The sequence below is a fragment of the Colletotrichum fioriniae genome (genome assembly GCF_027942845.1).
Source record: "Colletotrichum fioriniae strain IMI 355084 chromosome Unknown scaffold_8, whole genome shotgun sequence".
In the NCBI taxonomy this organism is placed as follows: domain Eukaryota; kingdom Fungi; phylum Ascomycota; class Sordariomycetes; order Glomerellales; family Glomerellaceae; genus Colletotrichum; species Colletotrichum fioriniae.
In genome coordinates this window covers 2,390,894-2,407,886 of record NW_027076844.1, presented here as the reverse complement: position 1 = coordinate 2,407,886, position 16,993 = coordinate 2,390,894, and the positions used below count along the sequence as shown (strand labels likewise).

Below are 16,993 nucleotides of genomic sequence, written 5' to 3'. Positions count from 1 at the left end.
CTGTCGGCTATGCGGCCGGCTATCTAGTCGTGATGTTCCGCGAGGAAGCACAGGTGGCGATGCCCCCCTTTCCTGGAAATTGTTGGTCGATGTCTGTCTGCGAACGTTCCGAGAGCTATAGTATCCCGAGTCTTGGAGACCCGCGTCTTCAAATCGCCTTGATGGGCCGGCATCTTGAGACTCGTCCAAGGACCTGAGGAGCGTCTGGCCTGGATCGGAATCAGTGCGTTCTGGTCTTTGGTGACGATAGCGATCCATCGGTCTCGAGTCCTCCCTGGATCTCCGATTGTGCGGTGAGGTGGCATTGTAGCCGGGAAGTGATTCAACCTTGTGCCTCTTTAAACGATGATCCGCCCATTCGCCACCTTCTGGGCCGCCCCTAGCTCGAGGGTTCTTGTATGGCGACTCGTCCAAAGTCCGCTTTCGATTATTGACCAGACGGTATTCACGGTTTTCTGGAGTAGGCGGTTTGGGTGGGAGAGATGGAAACCCTGGAAGGCGACTAGACTTGAACGTGCTGGGCCTCTCTCGTGGCTCAGGGGGTTGTTTGGGAGCACTGCCCTCGGGACACTTCCAGAACGCTGGATCATACTGCAACGTGACGAAGAACTCGGTTTCTCGTATCGGCCGCGAGAATTCCATGAGGTTGCCCTCTTTTGCAAATCGAGACTGAATCCAGGTGGCGTTCCACGCCGGAGGTAGCACAATGTTATCGTGGTATTCCTCAGGTCCCGGTAGTGGCATGGCGATCGGGTCTGGTTGGTGAGTTTTCTCTAGTTCTTTAAAGATCATCTCTTCCTCCCAGTTCCAATCGTACTCTTCATCGGCTTCCTGTTCCGAAGCAGTGTTGATGTTTGTGCTTTGAGGTGTATCGCTCGCGACGGATGGCGTCTCGACAGCCTTTGATCCGGCTTCGAGTTGTGGCAGTGTTGGCCCTGGCCTGGCTTTATTTTCCGACTTTGGTCTTGGCTGTGAAGGATCTCGTTTCGACTGATTGCCGTGTTTATTTCGGCGAGAACGATCTCGATTATTATGCCCTTGGCGCTGTCGCCCATTTCGGTCCCGCGGCGGTTGGTTCCTCGGAGGAGGAATTGGCGGGAGCCCCGGGGGTGTAGAGCGGGGAGGGCCAGGCAAGGGAGGTGGATGACCATATCCTGGAGGGGGCGGTCCCCATGAGGGAGGGTAAGAACTTGATGTTGGGGGCGGTTGAGACCCATAGTGCGGCTGAGGATAGCCTCCCGGAGGTGTTGAATTATATGAGGGCGGGTACTGGCCGCCTGGAGGTGGAGGACCGGGGTGATATCCAGGGCCAGAAGAGTAAGATGGAGGAGGAGGAGGAGGAGGAGGAGGAGCAGCATAAGGAGCACTGCCAGCAAATTGTGGTGGCTGATAAGGAGGAGGAGGCAGACCAGAAGAACCAGGAGGTGGAGGCCCGCCATACTGGCCAGATGGTGGATAATGGTACGGTGCAGGAGGAGCGGGAGGTGGTGGGTGGGCACCCGGGGAGGCGGCGGCGGCGGGGGATATTGGGAATAGCCGGGGTAGTTCCCTGTTGGCGGGGGAGGATAGCCATTCGGAGGTGGAGGATATGACGGATATGAAGGCAGGGGGCCGGGGTACGGAGGAGCATGGGGTTGACCCGGGGGCGGAGCGTAGCGAGTGACGATCGGATTGCCGCTTGGTGGGGCCGAGTACTTGGTCACAACAGCCCCCGGCCGGCGTGCGCCGTGTTGATGTTCACCACCCCGGCCATGGTGATCATGGGCACTCGAGGTATTTTTCCGGGACAATCCACTTTGGTCGAGTCAGTCAAGATTCAAACTTGAATAAAGAGACAGTTGTCGTCATGTCTGAGAAGACTCTGCATCACGAAACTTACGCGGGCTTCGCTCTGACAGGCTCCGGGCAAGCTACGGCCCAATGTCCTACGCCGCCGCAATTGATGCAGCTTGGCTCTTTCATTGACGGCCCCATCCCTGGCGCATGGTCGGCCATGGTTGATGATAGGGTGCCTCGGCTCTCGGGTTGGCGTACAGCTTTGGCCCAGGCCCAGAAGGGGGGATCAATGAGAGTGTTGGGAGGAGTAGCGCGACCAAGGTAACGAGAAACTGGATAGCAACTATGAGCCGGAAGCGGCCCAGTAGGGAAAGAAAGCAGAGAAAGGTGGAGGTATCTCTGCTTATACTAGTAGCAAAGATAGGTCGGAATAGGTTGCCAACACGAGCTGAATAAGAGAAGACTTGATATATCAGAGGGTGCTTGCCAAAGACGGGAAAGGAGAGTCAGAGACGCAAACCTTGATGTTCGCGCTGTGCTTACAGCAGGTGAATGAGAGGCCTGAGACTGGCCGACACCAGAGTAGGTAGTGGCAACTATAAGATAATCTCTTGATTTGACCGAGACTCAAGATGGCAGTCTGTTAATCAAGGTGACGGATAGTGCGAAGCCTTCAAAGGTCTTTAGTGGATGCGCCTAGGCAGTCTGGAGTGGCGCATCGCCTGTGGATGACCGTACTATGAGGGGAGAGGTGCGATGAGTTGGCGATGAAAGCCGCAGGCCGGCCTCCAAAGTGAGGATTCTTGATGGCGAGGCCTAAACCAGGCGACTATCGTGGGCTTTGTCTCATTCCAGGAGGGGGCAACTGGGATGAGGTTGTGGGAAAGCGCGACGAAGTTGACCAAAAGACGAAGGTTGCGCGCCCACCTAGGCTCAGGCGTAAAGTGGGGCAAATGCACCTGCCCAGTGAGGCACAGCTGAACACCCACGGCAACTCCTTCCGCGCGGAAGGCTGAAAGGGGCCGGAAGTTTATCGGGCCGGATGTCATGTTTTCTTTTTTCGGAAGGCAGCCACCTCAGGTCAGGTAGGCAGGACAGGCAGAAGACATAGGTGGTCCAGCCAGACTCGACGACATTGGGAAGAGGCAGCAATTAGCTGACAGACAATACACCTTGGTTTCCTGCATGTCGTACATGTCTCGTGCCTTGTGGGGGGGCGTATTTCGACCTGCAGACTGCAGTCTCAAAGACCACAGCTGGCATGTCATGCATGAGTTATGAAGCACGCACTGTCTTTGTGCATCCAGATCATCTGAGGACTAGGATCTAAGGGGGCAATATGTGACTACATGACAAGTCTCCTGGGACATCTGGGACTGGTTTTGTCTTCAAGTCGAGAAGCTGTCATGGGCCAGATCTTGGGAAGTTTGCATCTGCTGTCATTGGGCTAGATTGGCAGACCATGATGCTATGCTCAAGGGCAGTTTGGAGCTGCTCGAGCGAGGTTTGCAGAGGTAGAGATACGAATATATCAACTGGGAACATCTAGATGCTAATCCATCGCGCAGACGCAGAGCATCCGAGTTCAACCAGGAGCGAGATGAAACGGTCAAGACAGAAAATGAAAGACATGCTAGGTATTCTAATTTCAAATGGAGACCAAGGTAGATAGATAGACGGGCGAAGCATCTAAGAAGACCAGCTGGCAGACGAGAGAGATGTTGGTGCCTGAGAAATTGAGGGAAAACCAAGGTGAAGGGAACATATGGCTGCTTCCTTATGACAATCCAGACACCAGGTGATGTTCGAACCCTGGAGATGGTGAGGAATTGATCTGAGCGAACGGGGTCGGCGGCCCAGCATCTCACAATGAGTGAATGATGAACGCGTCTGAAAACAACCAAGGAAATAAAGTATCGAAATACAGTCCAGTGTCGGGGCTCTCAATAGCAGCCAGGATTCTGTCTGACTCTCTGAAATCGCAGGCCAAAAGCTGCGACTGGCGGAGGAAATGACAATGAACGGGGAAGCTCGTCGGACCGTTAGAAACGGCACGAATAGTGTACCATCAGATTGGTAGTGGAGGTAATTTGTATGGACGCAACTGTGAGGTGAGGAAAAGAAAAGGGCGCACCCGCCTCGTCAAACCCGATGAAGGGGGGGGAAGGTGACTTTATATGAGCCCAGTCGTTGCAGGAGGCCCCCCCCCCCTGCTGACCTGGCAAGTCCAGGCTTCCTTGGCCAGTAGTGGCCCTCCTGCCCATCCATCACCTTGCGCCGCGGTGCAGTTCCAGCGCTTCCAGGGCTTGTACTCTGTAGCGAACGACAGCCCCCTAGGTAGAGTGTTGATGTGTACGTAAGCGCCTCGAACCTGCCGTGACCGCCAACTGCCAGGTTTGCGCGCGGGGCGGTAAAACGTGACCAGATCCAATCACATCCTGTCTTCTAGGGCACTCAACAGAGTAAGGTACCTTAACTTGCTACCTTACAAGTAAGGTAGATACTGCGTACCTAGTACGTACATTGTCATGACTGGTACGTGAGCAGGTGAAGTGTCTGATGTTTGGATGGGATTTCTCAGCCGGGCCCAAGCTTCCCCCAGCTGATTCCAATTTGAGATGGGCGTCGTCTTTCCATTGCAGCATGACGTCCCCTCGCTGTCCGCCGCCAGAGCTGCCACCCATCCATCCTAAAAAGATTAATCAACGGCGACTGAAGAATAACTAAGGTACCTTGCCTTAGCTTAGGTACCTTACCTCACCACGCTCTCTTTTCGAGGGCATCGCCACGGCCTACATACCTACCTACACGTCGCTTCCCTTCGTCGTCTTCCTCTCTTGTGCTCTTGAGCCACCTATTCGACGATTCAAAGCCCACCAAACACAGGCGTGCGCTATTACCCCCCCAAATCTTTCGTCGATCCAGCCTACGCTTCAACTCGTCCGCTTTGTTCATTCTGCCGCCGCGCGCTTTCTGCTCCCATGTAAAGACACGTCTTCCTCGATCATGTTACTACAACCACGAAGCTCCCCAATACACATAGCCCGCCTCTTGAGTAGAAGTGGTCTCCGACGACGACCTGCTTCTTGAACCTCCGACCTTTGCGACGACCCTCCGCTGTAGTGCTGCTACACCTTACCAACCACAAAATCAACCACATACCACCGGCCTCGCAGCTACTGTCGCATACCACTACGTCAAAGATGCCCGGGCTCCCAGGTAAGACTTGCTCTTGTTCCCCAGGTTCTGCAACTTCTCTGATCATGTTGTGCTGCTACAGCTTCCGTCGACCTTGACGAGTGCATCTCGCGCTTGTACAAGAGGGAACTTCTCGCCGAATCCGTCATCGAGGCCATTTGCGCCAAAACGAAAGAGCTGCTGATGCGCGAGAGCAACGTCGTCCACGTTCGCGCCCCCGTCACCGTCGTTGGCGATATCCACGGCCAGTTCTACGACCTGATAGAGATCTTCAAAATTGGTGGCTGGTGTCCAGACACCAACTACTTGTTTCTGGGTACGTTTTGGATCGGAAGTTGGGAATCCAAATAGTTTACTGACCGGCTGTCCAACAGGCGACTACGTCGACCGCGGCATGTTCAGTGTCGAAACGATATCTTTGCTTGTGTGCTTGAAACTTCGATACCCCAATCGCGTGCATTTGATTCGAGGCAACCACGAGTCTCGCGGCGTTACTCAGTCCTATGGCTTCTATACCGAGTGTTCAAGAAAATACGGAAACGCCAACGTATGGCACTACTTTACCGACATGTTTGACTTTTTGACCTTGAGCGTGGTCATCAACGACAAGATCTTCTGTGTCCACGGCGGTAAGGCAGCCCGAATCTCCACGCACGCGCGCGCCTACGCCGCTGCTATCAGTTTCGACGGTCTGCTAATATGTATTGCTCCAGGCCTCTCCCCATCCATTCACTCAATCGACCAAATTGTCATCATTGATCGTTTCCGCGAGATTCCTCATGAAGGCCCCATGGCCGACCTAGTGTGGTCTGACCCCGATCCCGAGCGCGACGAGTTCTCTCTCAGCCCACGTGGAGCGGGCTATACTTTTGGCGCACAAGTGGTTAAGAAGTTCTTGGCTGTGAACAACATGGACCACATTCTGAGAGCGCACCAGCTGTGTCAGGAGGGCTTCCAAGTTTTATACGACGATCGATTGAGTACAGTATGGAGTGCGCCCAATTACTGCTACCGATGTGGAAACATGGCTAGTGTTCTGGAGGTCAGCGATACTGGCGAGAGGTTTTTCAACGTCTTTGCTGCAGCACCAGAGAATGATCAGCATAAAGATATGCAGCTGGGTGGTGGAGAAAAGCAGGCAGATGGCAACTCCCTTCCCGATTACTTCCTGTAACGCGGCTGGAGTCTGCGTTCGATGCCTAGACCATCTTAGACGGGGATGATTTATACAAGAGTAAGAAAATGGCGTGTGGTCTGAGCCCAGATTCAGGTGCATCACCAAACTGTCCTTATAAAAGGCCATTATCAGAAGGGCCAGGTGGAAGAGACCACCACGATTAGAGTACGTTGAAAAGGTGTCATTCACGTCTTACGCCTCACGCCTCGGGACGACCCATAGACGAACATTTGACGAGGATCCAAAGGGATCTGTATTTTTTTGGTAGCTTGGGCACAAACAACGATGATGACCCAGCAGAACGAGAAAAAAAAAAGTATCTGCCATCTAAACCGTCCACTTTTTTGTTTTGTAATCGTGACTTCATGTGCAATAACCAGTGTATGAGGTTGAGAGCAAAATTTGTGTGAGTGTGTGTTGTGTATAGCAAGAGTAGAAAAGGGCCTTTGAATCAGCATGGTCCATCACTCATATTTCCTGCGTGTTGGCTGTGACCTAGTTTGACCTTTTGTATTCTTTTCGTGTTGGGAGTGAGCGAGTGAGATGTTGTCCTGCATGCCTGCCTTGAATTCCACCACATATGTCCTCCCAACCGTGATCGGGTTCAAATCTGCCGATGCGCGGGTTCTCCTTCCTGGAAAGAGATTGAATTCGGAAGACTAAGTTATAGACGAGAGCGACGAGACAGCATTTCGGGCTTATGAGAATGGTGGCAGGGCAGAGAGAGAGAGAGAGAGAGAGAGAGAGAGAGAGAGAGAGAGAGAGAGAGAGAGTGTGTGTGTGTGTGTGTGTGTGTAGTTCAGCCATCAGGGCCTTGTCTGCTCTACCAGTCCTTGGCAATGTCGAAAGACCACTCAAAGGTCAAGTGAGTCTTCTTATCGTCGTCGACGAAGCTGGAGATGGCGTTGTAGTGACCTCTGGCGAGCATGCCGGAGGGAGCGTCCTCCTCTTGGACTATGCAAAGAGTCAGTTTTACTGCATCAAAGGACACTGATTGAGGAGCGAGACTTACAGCGCTTGGTGTAGGTAGTCTGCTTGTCGGTGTTGGGAGCGTAGCTGCCCTAGAGATGACAGTCAGTATCACTATGTTGAGATGAAAGTGGGGGAGGGAAAGACTTACCAGCATCTCAGAGTCCTTGCTGACCTTGATACCCTTGCGCTTGACGACCTGGACGTATTGCAGACCGCTGAGAATCTCGTGCTGGACCTTGAACTTGGCAACCATGGTGAACTTGGCACCCTCCTTGATCTTGAAGGGCTTGTCCTTGAGGGTCGCCTCAGAGCCGGGAGCAGCAAGGTCGATGGTGACGGGGTCACGACCGGGAGACTCCATGGTCAGGGAGAGGATGATGCAGACACGGGGGTCAGAAGCGTCAGAGAGGTCCTTGCCGCCACCAAGGCCGAGGGACTCCTTGTAGCGCTGGAGAGACTCATCGTTCTCGTCTGTTGTGCTGTTAGTCGGCTGTTCGTCTCTCATCTCGTATTGTTCTAGAGCCAAGGGTTCAAGAACAGCTAGGCCATGTGCTGCCCTGACAACAAGAGGAGACATATAAAAGTCCCGAATCAGGTTGGGGTCTTGAGTGAGCATGTTTTCTTGGAGGCGAGGTGAGTTGGGAGGGTTAGGAGGAACAGGGCGTGATAGAGCTCTTGCTCGGTGAAGATGTCTCTCCTCCATCATCTTAAATGACTGAGGACGCGATCCCGAGGGAGTCGAGAGGGGAGCAGGGGGAAGCTCAATGGAGTTCCGGTTGATGAGGGCGTTATTGCGGTTGCGCCTGTGCCTCATGCGACGCATACCCTCATATAACGCCTCCATGATAGTGAGAGGATATCACATGTAAGATGCTTGTGGTATCGATATCGCAGTGATGACAAGGGCAAAGTCAAAATTGAGGTTGGTGATAGTGATGGTGCTGGTGCTGGTGATAATGACAAAAGTGGTTGAAAGGCAGTGAAGGTGAAGGTGAAGGTGAAGTGTGAGTATGAGTATGAGTGTCAGAGTGGATGTGGGCGTGGATGCGGAAGGTGCAAGCAGCAGGGTGCCTTCCTCTCCTGTCGGCTCTTGGTGAATTGTGCCATGAGATGAATGTTGAGCATGCCATCTCCTGTCACCACGGTGAGTGCAGAGATGAGAGAGGCTCACATCTTGCACACACCGGTCCAAAGGCAAGGTGAAGGAAGGTGTGAGGGGGCATTTCTGGAGGGACCCAGCTGGAGCTGTCCCGCCCCCAAACAGCAGCACCCAGAACTGAAAGGAACCAGATGGGGATCAAGAGTCAATACACAGTCAAAGACTTACCCATCTTCTGGTACTCAGCCAGACTCTGCTTGGGCTGAGAGAGCTTGTAGCCCTGAGTCTCCTCGGGCATGGTGTCCTCTTGCTCGTGGGAAGCCATGGTGATGATGGTGATGGTGGGGTAAATGTGGGAGCTGGAGCTGGAGCTGGAGCTGTGGAAGCTGAGGTGGCTTGGGGCGGGTGTATCGGAGGCTACGGGAGGAAAGTAGCTCACGTATATGATGAGGCCGTAGATTGGAAGGCTGTGACAATGTTTACTCTGGAGGAGAGAAGTTGAGAATCAGGTAGGATGGTAGTAAGGTCAGGGCGAATGGAGTTGAGGTAAGGCCATGGCTTGTCCCCGGCCAGTCAAGACGAGGCAAGCCGCAAAGCAGCAGCGCACGGCAAAGGTCACCGCTTCCCGTTGCCCCTCATTGTGCTCAGGTCTGGCTGGGTCTGCCTTCTTCCCAGCCAAAAAATCGACGAGGCAGGGGGCCTTGGGGGAAGCGTCACCGCGTCAGGGCCAGTCGGCGGACTGTGGGCGCTGTAAAGTGGGCTCTGATGGATTCAGGACCGGCCTTGACTGGACGAAACGGGAGATTCTATTGGCCGGTAGACTTATGGGTCTGGACCTGCATTGATTGGCCAACATCTGGAACAAGATGGAACTTCACACACGAAACCAAGCACAATCGCCAAAGCCCTCCTGTCCCTTTGGATCACTCAAGAGCACAAAGGTAAATATGCTGACTTTTGATGATGTTTTGCTACAGCTTTGATGAAGGATCGAAGACCAGCCTAAGAGATCCAACCACTCTGAAAGGAAGCTTGCTGCTGCCCCTCGATCACGACCCTGCCATGCGACCTTAGCTTACCGTAAGGTACCACATTGCCCATACCAGGTACATTAGCAGGCCCAAGTAGCTGCACAGGTACTTCGTACCTAGATACGGATACCTACGTTGCTATGCAGCTTTCTGCCCCTCCAAGTGTTATTTGCAGCCAATCTCGATACGGGATGGAGAGGATAAGAGGGGAGCATCCATCCATATCAACCACGATTTTGCGTGCATCGGCTGGATGAGCGGTCTGGAATGGTTCCTGACGAGGGGCTCAATCGACGAACTTCGAAAGTTCAGTAGCCTGAGTCCACTGCCCACGAGACTAGATAGACTGCTACCTACAGAATGAGCGCCCGCTTACTTGATCCCGCTTTGCTTTTGCTCGATTACTTTAGCACTTGTGTAAGAGGTAGTAAGTCCATGCTTGACAGGTGGCAGAAGCTTCATGCGGGCCATCCGTGAAGTACTCCGTAGTGTATGGATAATAGGCAGGTAGTGTGCCAGTGTTGAAGAGCTTGCTTGCTGGCAGCGGCATCGTTGCCGGAGGCCAGAGCTTCTCTGTAGTGGACCCCTCGGGCTTGTTTGCATTACTGTGACATAGGAGGTTTTATGCACCAGAGAGTTGAGAGTTAGGCACAATTATGCACCATCCACAAGGTATCTTATGTAACAGGTACCAAGACTGAGCTGATATCCCATCAACATTCAGGTCATCTTGAAGATCAAGAAGCATCACCCGTTTCCAGGTTCTCAGTTCTCACGGTTGTGTAGTTCTGAATGGTTTCCGGCCGTTAAGCCATCCAAAACCTCAGCAACAAGGGCGTCGTGTATCAGCTAGCCTGACGCTGTTGCTCTGGCAGCAGTATCCTATTATACTTGGTTCCTAGATCCGTCTCTCTCGCTGTTCAGCCTAGGCGAGATGAGGAACTCTAGAGGCTGACCATCGGCCTCATTTGTCTTAGGCACCTGGCGACAGAAAGGATGGACTTCCTGTTGTGTCAACCCAACCCAAGACTCGAGCGAGCACTCTTGCCTTATCGACTAGACTGCAGCTGCTGCAGCTAATACCTTACTGTAGGTAGATACTGCAATGCACGGGATGGGGGAAACGTGGTCGAATGATGGGCTGAAGGCGGGATAGCTGCAGTTCGCCCGTTGCCAGGCACAATCGCAGCCGGGTGCGGGCCCCCCGCGCTGCGGGCTCTGGTGTTGCCGCCGCTTTCAATCTCGGTGCAACGAAAGGGTGTCGGCAAAGTTGAAAGGGGGGATATCCATGCGCGGCATGCTGGAGAAGTGCGCAGTACGGATACTCCATGGTGAAAAGGGAAGAGAGACAGACACTGGACCCATTTGAGCTTGAAGAAGCCTGTGGCCTATGGCCTATGGCCTGTGGGCTGTGGCTCGTTTGTCCCCGCTTGACTGGAGACTGCGAACGGCGCCCAGGTTGTTCAAAGCTTTGCGCGTTCGCGACGAGAATTGTTGGGGACTGACTGGGGGGAAGACTGAAGAGCTCTTCTGAGGAAACGTGTGCTCACTGGGACAGAAAAGTGTCAAAATCTCAACTTTCTCTCAGCTTGGCTTAGGACGCGACATGGGTCACACAACGGGTAAAGGCAAAGAAGGAAGGGACCGTCGTATCGATAATCTTCCTTCCCTCCTTCCTCAGGAGTCAGGGACTTTTCTTCCGACCTTACGCAGTATCTATGGTACCTTCCTATGTATCCGTACTGCATTTCCGGGGAAAGCGCCGGGAGTGCTGGTCGTCAAATGCGGCAAGTGGCAATCGCGATAGACAGATACATCTTGAATAATTGTATTTACTGCTGTAATGTAAGTATTGACCTATGTCGCATATCTCGCTCCAATAGTGCCTTTTACGTGCTCTCGAAGCTCAGGCTTCTCCCGCGTCAGGGTCACGCCGTCACGCTTCGCTTTCCGAACCCGCAGTTCCACCCCTCCCTCCAATCTTACCCAATGAGCAGGAGGACCCCCAAAGTTTGAGGTGAAGCTCTCTTTCTCTCACTGCTGCTGCTGCTGCTGCTGCCACTGCTGGTACTCCCCGATGGACGAGACACGCTGTTGGAGACTCGAGTGGTGAGGTACCTATTGCTCCAATTTGCGCGCGCAAAAATCACCCAGCTTCAGGCTCTTTCCGTCCCGGCCGCCTCTCTTCCTTCCTCTCCTCTCCTCTCCTCGACTCGTCCCTCCCTCTTCCCTTCACACCACCACTACCACACCTCACTCTCTCACACACATTCCCTCCATCTTCTTTCTTCCCCTCGATCCATCCTTTGAGACAGCTTTGCCCTTTGTGCCTGTGTCCTAGTCGGGATCGCTGTTCCCATTGCCTACAATCAATTATAATCTTATTTCTTCATCAACCACATCACCAACCCACCCCTGCACTCTTTTTTTACGCGACAGACCCGTCACGTCACGTCGGCGCTCCGAGGATCCAACTCCATCGCCAGCTCCCGTCAGCTCCAACGAGCACCCAGTAAGCGACATTTACCACACACACACACACACACACCCTCACCGTCATCTTCTTTCTTTGCGCGCCGTCCATGCGCTCCTACCTGCACTCAAACTGACGCGACAATCTAGTCCTTCCTCCGATCGAGCCCATAGTCGACGCGACCTGGAAGACAATACTCCCCGATTGCCGCCAGCGCGCATCGCAAACTTTCTCCGATCGTACCCAATTTAATCACCAACTTTGCGCGCTCCGTCCCACCCTTCCGAAATGCCTTCTGCTGCAGCTCACGAGCGGCACCTACCCGCAAAGCGCAACACCCTCATGACTGAGGATGTGCCCCGTTGTACGAACAATTGACTGCGCCTGGCGCTTTATGCTTGCTAACCAGACTCTAGACGATGACCTCGTAGCCCGTCGTCGACTCGGCCAGACTCAGCTGACGCCCAAGATGGTCAACCTGGCCGACGGGGAAGGCGCTGCTCTCGGTGTCTTCGACTATGCCCACCTCCGCGCTCCCCTGCCCAAAGGCATCGTCTCTGGCATCTTCAAGTCCAGCCCTAACAGCTACTTCTTGATGCGACGCAGCCATGATGGCTTTGTGTCTGCGACAGGAATGTTCAAGGCCACTTTCCCCTACGCCGAGGCCGCCGAGGAAGAGGCTGAACGCAAGTATATCAAGTCTCTCGCTTCTACCAGCCCCGAGGAGACTGCTGGAAACGTCTGGATCCCCCCCGACCACGCCTTGACTCTCGCTGAGGAATACGGCGTCGCGCCTTGGATCCGCGCGCTGCTGGATCCCGCCACTATTGCCGTTTCCAACACCCCCGATAGCCCTCCCAAGAAGATTACGGCGCCCCCCAAGTACGAGCTCCTCAAGGCTCACCCTCAGCTTGCTCCTCCCACTCCGACTTCCCTCCCTCGCAGCACTCGATCTCGCCGCTCAGCAAGCCCTACCAAGGCCGCCGCCGCCACGACACTCCCTAGACCTGTTCGATCGCCCAGGAAGCGCAGGGCCAAGGCCGACTCTGTTGAGCCTAGAGAATCTACGCCTACAATTGCCACTAAGCTGGAGGTCAATGGCGTTATTGAAGAAGACAAGGACGCCGAAGCGGAGATCAAGACCATCGTCAAGACGGTCGAGACGGAACCAGTGCTTGTATTCGAGGCCAGGGAAGAGGAGCCCAAGGCCAAGGTCATTGTCGACCAAGATATCAAGACGGATGAGGACGGCAACGAGACCAAGCACACTGCCGTGTCACTAGAGCTTCCTCTGTTGAGCGCAGAGCCACCATCTGCTGAGGAGACTGCGCGTATGATTGCGGAGGCGAAGCAAATGGTCGAGGCGGCCGCCGTCAAGTCAGAAGGAGTCGACAGCCCCAAGGCCAAGAGCAAGCGTGGAGCCCAGGAGATTTCAAAAGGAGACGATGAGGATGAGGAGAAGGAGGTCGTCGAGGAGCCGCGGTCGAAGAAGGCCAAGACCACCGAGGTGCAGGTCAAGAAGCTCCGCGTACGGAACCGTGCTTTGTTTGGTCTGAGTGCCGTGTCACTGGCCGTCGGGTATGTATCTCTGATTTGCTCATTGTCACATGGAACTGAAATCGGCTAACCAAGTTTGCAGCGCATTCTCGTACTTTGTCGGTTCTTTCTGAGACGTCAGTTGACGTGTCGGGAACATTTCGGAGGTTCTAGGTTTCAGTGGAAAAGGTTGATAGTCAGTCGTGGAATATCAGATATTCTGACTTCCTCAACCCCGTTTTCCAGGGCGAGGACTCGGCGGCAGCCTTTCTATATCGTTTTATTGCCTTACTCATCATACCCAGATAGAGCCCGAGGGCACTCGGGCCAGCTTTCTTCTCACTCGTTGCTTGTGGAATATTGGGTGGGATCAAATAAGTGTACATTGAGATCGTCTCTACGGCGAAAGGGGGAATGCGCGGGATGGTAAGGCCGTGGTTCAGGATTGAGGCAATTGTAGTTGATGTATTGTTTAGGTATTTCTCTGCTTTTGGGCGTCGAATGGGATACGGTGCATGCGTTGCAAGAGATGCTTCTTCGAGGCGCTATCGTGTTGACGATTATGTCACTCGTAAACAGTCAAAGGATGTTATGTCGTTACACCTATTGAATGTGTGCAATATCCAACTGCCATGACTATGACACGTTATGTACTTGTAAATCCAGCTACCGGAATGCTTCGTTGACTCAGGCAGTATCATTCGGCCTGTGTCCGACTCACTCCACCACAACTATCTTCAACGTAGTATTCGTCTACATAGTACATGAAATGATGATAGGCCGTGGATGACTGACTGATATGCTGCAAGTTGGCCATACGGGGTCCTTGTCCTTAACATGTCCCAAGCGCTGCTGGGAGGATACAATGGCTCAACCGTCTGTTACTCAGTAAGACGTCCCATTATTTCATGGAAGGCCCTTGACGAAGAGTCAGTTTCTCGCCGAAATCTCCACCACTTATCCCTTCAGTCTCCATTGTCGTCTCAACTGTCTCCATCGGCGATGGAGATGATGTTTGTCAAACTGATGTCATTTGGTCCACATGCCACGGCATATAAGAAATCAGAAATTTCTCACGATGTCTCGAGGAGAAAAAAATCTCTTTGACTGACCTTTCTATCATGAATAGCAAGCTGAGCTCAGATTTGACCTCTTTCAGCGACGGTATTATATCCTTACGCTCTCCTGATACCATGCAGTATTCTTAGCATCATCTGCAAGGGGTGCGGAACCACTCTTTTCTTCTCCAATCCATCCAGGGCCGCTCCTGCAGACGCGCCAATGCATGGGTTGGGAGATAAAGGTCTCGGATGACGGGGGAGGGGCCAAGGTCGCCCGCGTGCATCATTTCGGGGTACGAGCGGGCGTGGCTAACACCGGCAATGGCCGGCTCCCCCGGATAACCGTTGGCTTGCTCCCCCGCAGCGCGCAAGCGGGTGAAGTGGAAGTGGAAAGCTGGGGTTACGATCGGCTGGAATGCCCATCTCTCCTCCAACTTTGAAGAAGAGCATTGAGAATACTTACAACTTTCCGTTTTGAGCGTACTCTTGTTTCTATTTTCACTTTCACTCAAGTACCTGTTGGTTTTCCTTTTCTGAAATTGGAATTCATTTCACCAAGATGCGGGCAGCTTCGACATTGCGAGTTCTGCCGAGACTCGTCCAACAACAGCGCGGCTTTGCGACGACGCGGCGGCGGTTGGAGAGCTATGGCTTCATCGGCTTAGGACAAATGGTATGGCCCTTCAAACACAATGGCATTGGAACTCTCAACAAGCTGACTGTTCCATATCAGGGTTACCAAATGGCCAAGAACCTTCAGTCCAAACTGAGTCCCAAAGATGAGATTCGCATCTTTGACATCAATAAGGATGCCGTCTCCAACCTGGCAAAGGAGATAGACCAGTCTCAGACTGGCGGCGCAAAGGTTGATGTTGTCGACACTGCACGAGATGCGTCAATTGAAGCTGTAAGTTGCCGTGCTCCGTTTTTCCATCTTTTAAGATGAACCATCTTTGCTCGTATGATGCATTCTTAAAACTGTTTTGCCAACTATGAGGCGGCCTACATCCGTCCACTGAGTAAAGCAACTTCCTAAGTCTTCTGATCTCGAGAAATCTCATGCCATTTTCCCATCAAGCTTCAACTTCAATACCAAAGGCATGAATACTAATAAAACTCACCAGGATACTGTCATCACCGTTCTCCCCGAGCCATCCCACGTCAAAGCAGTCTACGCCTCCATCCTCAAAGACCTGCCCTCCCGCAAGCGCACCTTTATAGACTGCTCCACCATCGACCCCTCCTCGTCCCGCGAGGTCGCCGCCTCCGTCTCGGCCTCGACCAGCAACCGGGGCACTTTCGTCGACGCTCCCATGTCCGGCGGCGTCGTTGGTGCCACGGCCGGCACGCTCACCTTCATGCTCGGCTGCGACGCCACGCACCTCCCCACCGTCGAGCCGACGCTCCTGCGTATGGGGCGGCGCGTGCTGCACTGCGGACCGCAGGGGACGGGACTCTCGGCGAAGCTGGCGAATAACTACCTGCTGGCCATCAACAACATTGCCACGGCCGAGGCGATGAACTTGGGTATGAAGTGGGGATTGGATCCCAAGGTTCTCGCGGGCGTGATCAACGTCAGTACGGGCAAGTGCTGGCCTAGCGAGGTGAATAACCCCGTCAAGGGCGTCGTCGAGGGAAGCCCCGCGGGGCGGGATTATAAGGGCGGATTCGGGATCGGGCTGATGCGCAAGGATCTTGGGTTGGCTGTCGTTGCTGCGCGGGAGGCTGGTGCCAAGTTGGAGCTGGCGGGCAAGGCGACTGAGGTGTATGCCTCTGCTGAGGCTGAGGAGGAGTGTAAAGGCCGGGACTTTTCCGTCGTGTATCGGTACCTGGGAGGCAAGGAGTGAAAACCAATTATTTGTCAAGCTGGGATGTTAGACGTTTAGAGTTCTCTAAAAATGGACTTACCGGAACAATGAAATAATTCATCGGTAGATGTCAGACCATCCCGCAGTTGAAGGGCCTGGAATAAGCCGTTTGTTCTTCCTAGTGCCTGACAGTGCCTTTGTCTCTGCCCTCCACCACTTCTCCCTCGCTTCAGCCTCCTTCTCCCCAAGATGATCCACGCATAAGTCGCATCGAATGACCTTCGGCTTTGGACGGCGGTGTTGTGGCTCGATAAGGGTGTATCCCAATACCGTCTTCAAGACTTCATACTCGAGGCCCGAAGGATTGAGTGCCGGATCAGAAGCGGACGGTCCAGGGACCGTGTCGTAGAGAACGCCGCAATATTGGGGATTCTCGCCGTTCAGGGTGGTGGCAGAACACTGTTCGAGGACTCGGCGGCATGGTTTTCCTAGACGGGTGTTGCAGATGCCGCACATGTAGTGAACTACGTCTGCGATGCACATTGTGAGCAAAGCTGCGAGGAGGGTTACTTACAAGGTGCGTTTCTCTATCTGATACAATACGTCTGACTGTTAGACAGTGTTCTAGATGATGAGTATGTTGAAACTTTTGCGTGGAGGAACCGAGGAAACATAACTAGCTTATATGTAGAAGCCAATTACCTGTCAAGGTGTGACCTGCAATGTGAAGAAGACTTTCTAAGTACTGAACAGGCATCGTTCGTCAGACAATGAACAATGAAATCTATACTCGATCTCTTGAAAGATAAACTTGGTAAGACTCGTTCTGTCGACATGAAAAACATTCAACAAAGCTTATAGA

The 16,993-nt window shown here is 53.4% G+C and overlaps 4 protein-coding genes across 4 annotated transcripts; 3 read left to right on the top strand and 1 right to left on the bottom strand.

The window, feature by feature from the left end:
- Window positions 1-4,979: 4,979 nt before the first annotated feature.
- PPG1 (putative serine/threonine protein phosphatase) lies at window positions 4,980-6,148 on the top strand (the record flags this gene model as incomplete). The annotated part of the gene is made up of 3 exons (XM_053191594.1): window positions 4,980-4,995; window positions 5,057-5,290; window positions 5,349-6,148. The coding sequence occupies 3 exons, from the start codon at window positions 4,980-4,982 to the stop codon at window positions 6,146-6,148; spliced, it is 1,050 nt and encodes a 349-aa protein (XP_053051156.1).
- Window positions 6,149-6,974: 826 nt separating this feature from the next.
- Window positions 6,975-8,547, bottom strand: RDI1 (rho GDP dissociation inhibitor; the record flags this gene model as incomplete). Its single annotated transcript, XM_053191593.2, has 4 exons — window positions 6,975-7,105; window positions 7,164-7,212; window positions 7,272-7,639; window positions 8,451-8,547. The coding sequence occupies 4 exons, from the start codon at window positions 8,545-8,547 to the stop codon at window positions 6,975-6,977; spliced, it is 645 nt and encodes a 214-aa protein (XP_053051155.2).
- Window positions 8,548-12,014: 3,467 nt separating this feature from the next.
- N0V96_007446 (uncharacterized protein) lies at window positions 12,015-13,396 on the top strand (the record flags this gene model as incomplete). The annotated part of the gene is made up of 3 exons (XM_053191591.1): window positions 12,015-12,090; window positions 12,143-13,304; window positions 13,366-13,396. The coding sequence occupies 3 exons, from the start codon at window positions 12,015-12,017 to the stop codon at window positions 13,394-13,396; spliced, it is 1,269 nt and encodes a 422-aa protein (XP_053051153.1).
- A 1,486-nt stretch (window positions 13,397-14,882) lies between these two features.
- Window positions 14,883-16,170, top strand: N0V96_007445 (uncharacterized protein; the record flags this gene model as incomplete). Its single annotated transcript, XM_065758022.1, has 3 exons — window positions 14,883-14,996; window positions 15,057-15,230; window positions 15,448-16,170. 3 exons carry the CDS (start codon window positions 14,883-14,885, stop codon window positions 16,168-16,170), a joined length of 1,011 nt encoding a protein of 336 aa, XP_065613545.1.
- Window positions 16,171-16,993: the final 823 nt, after the last annotated feature.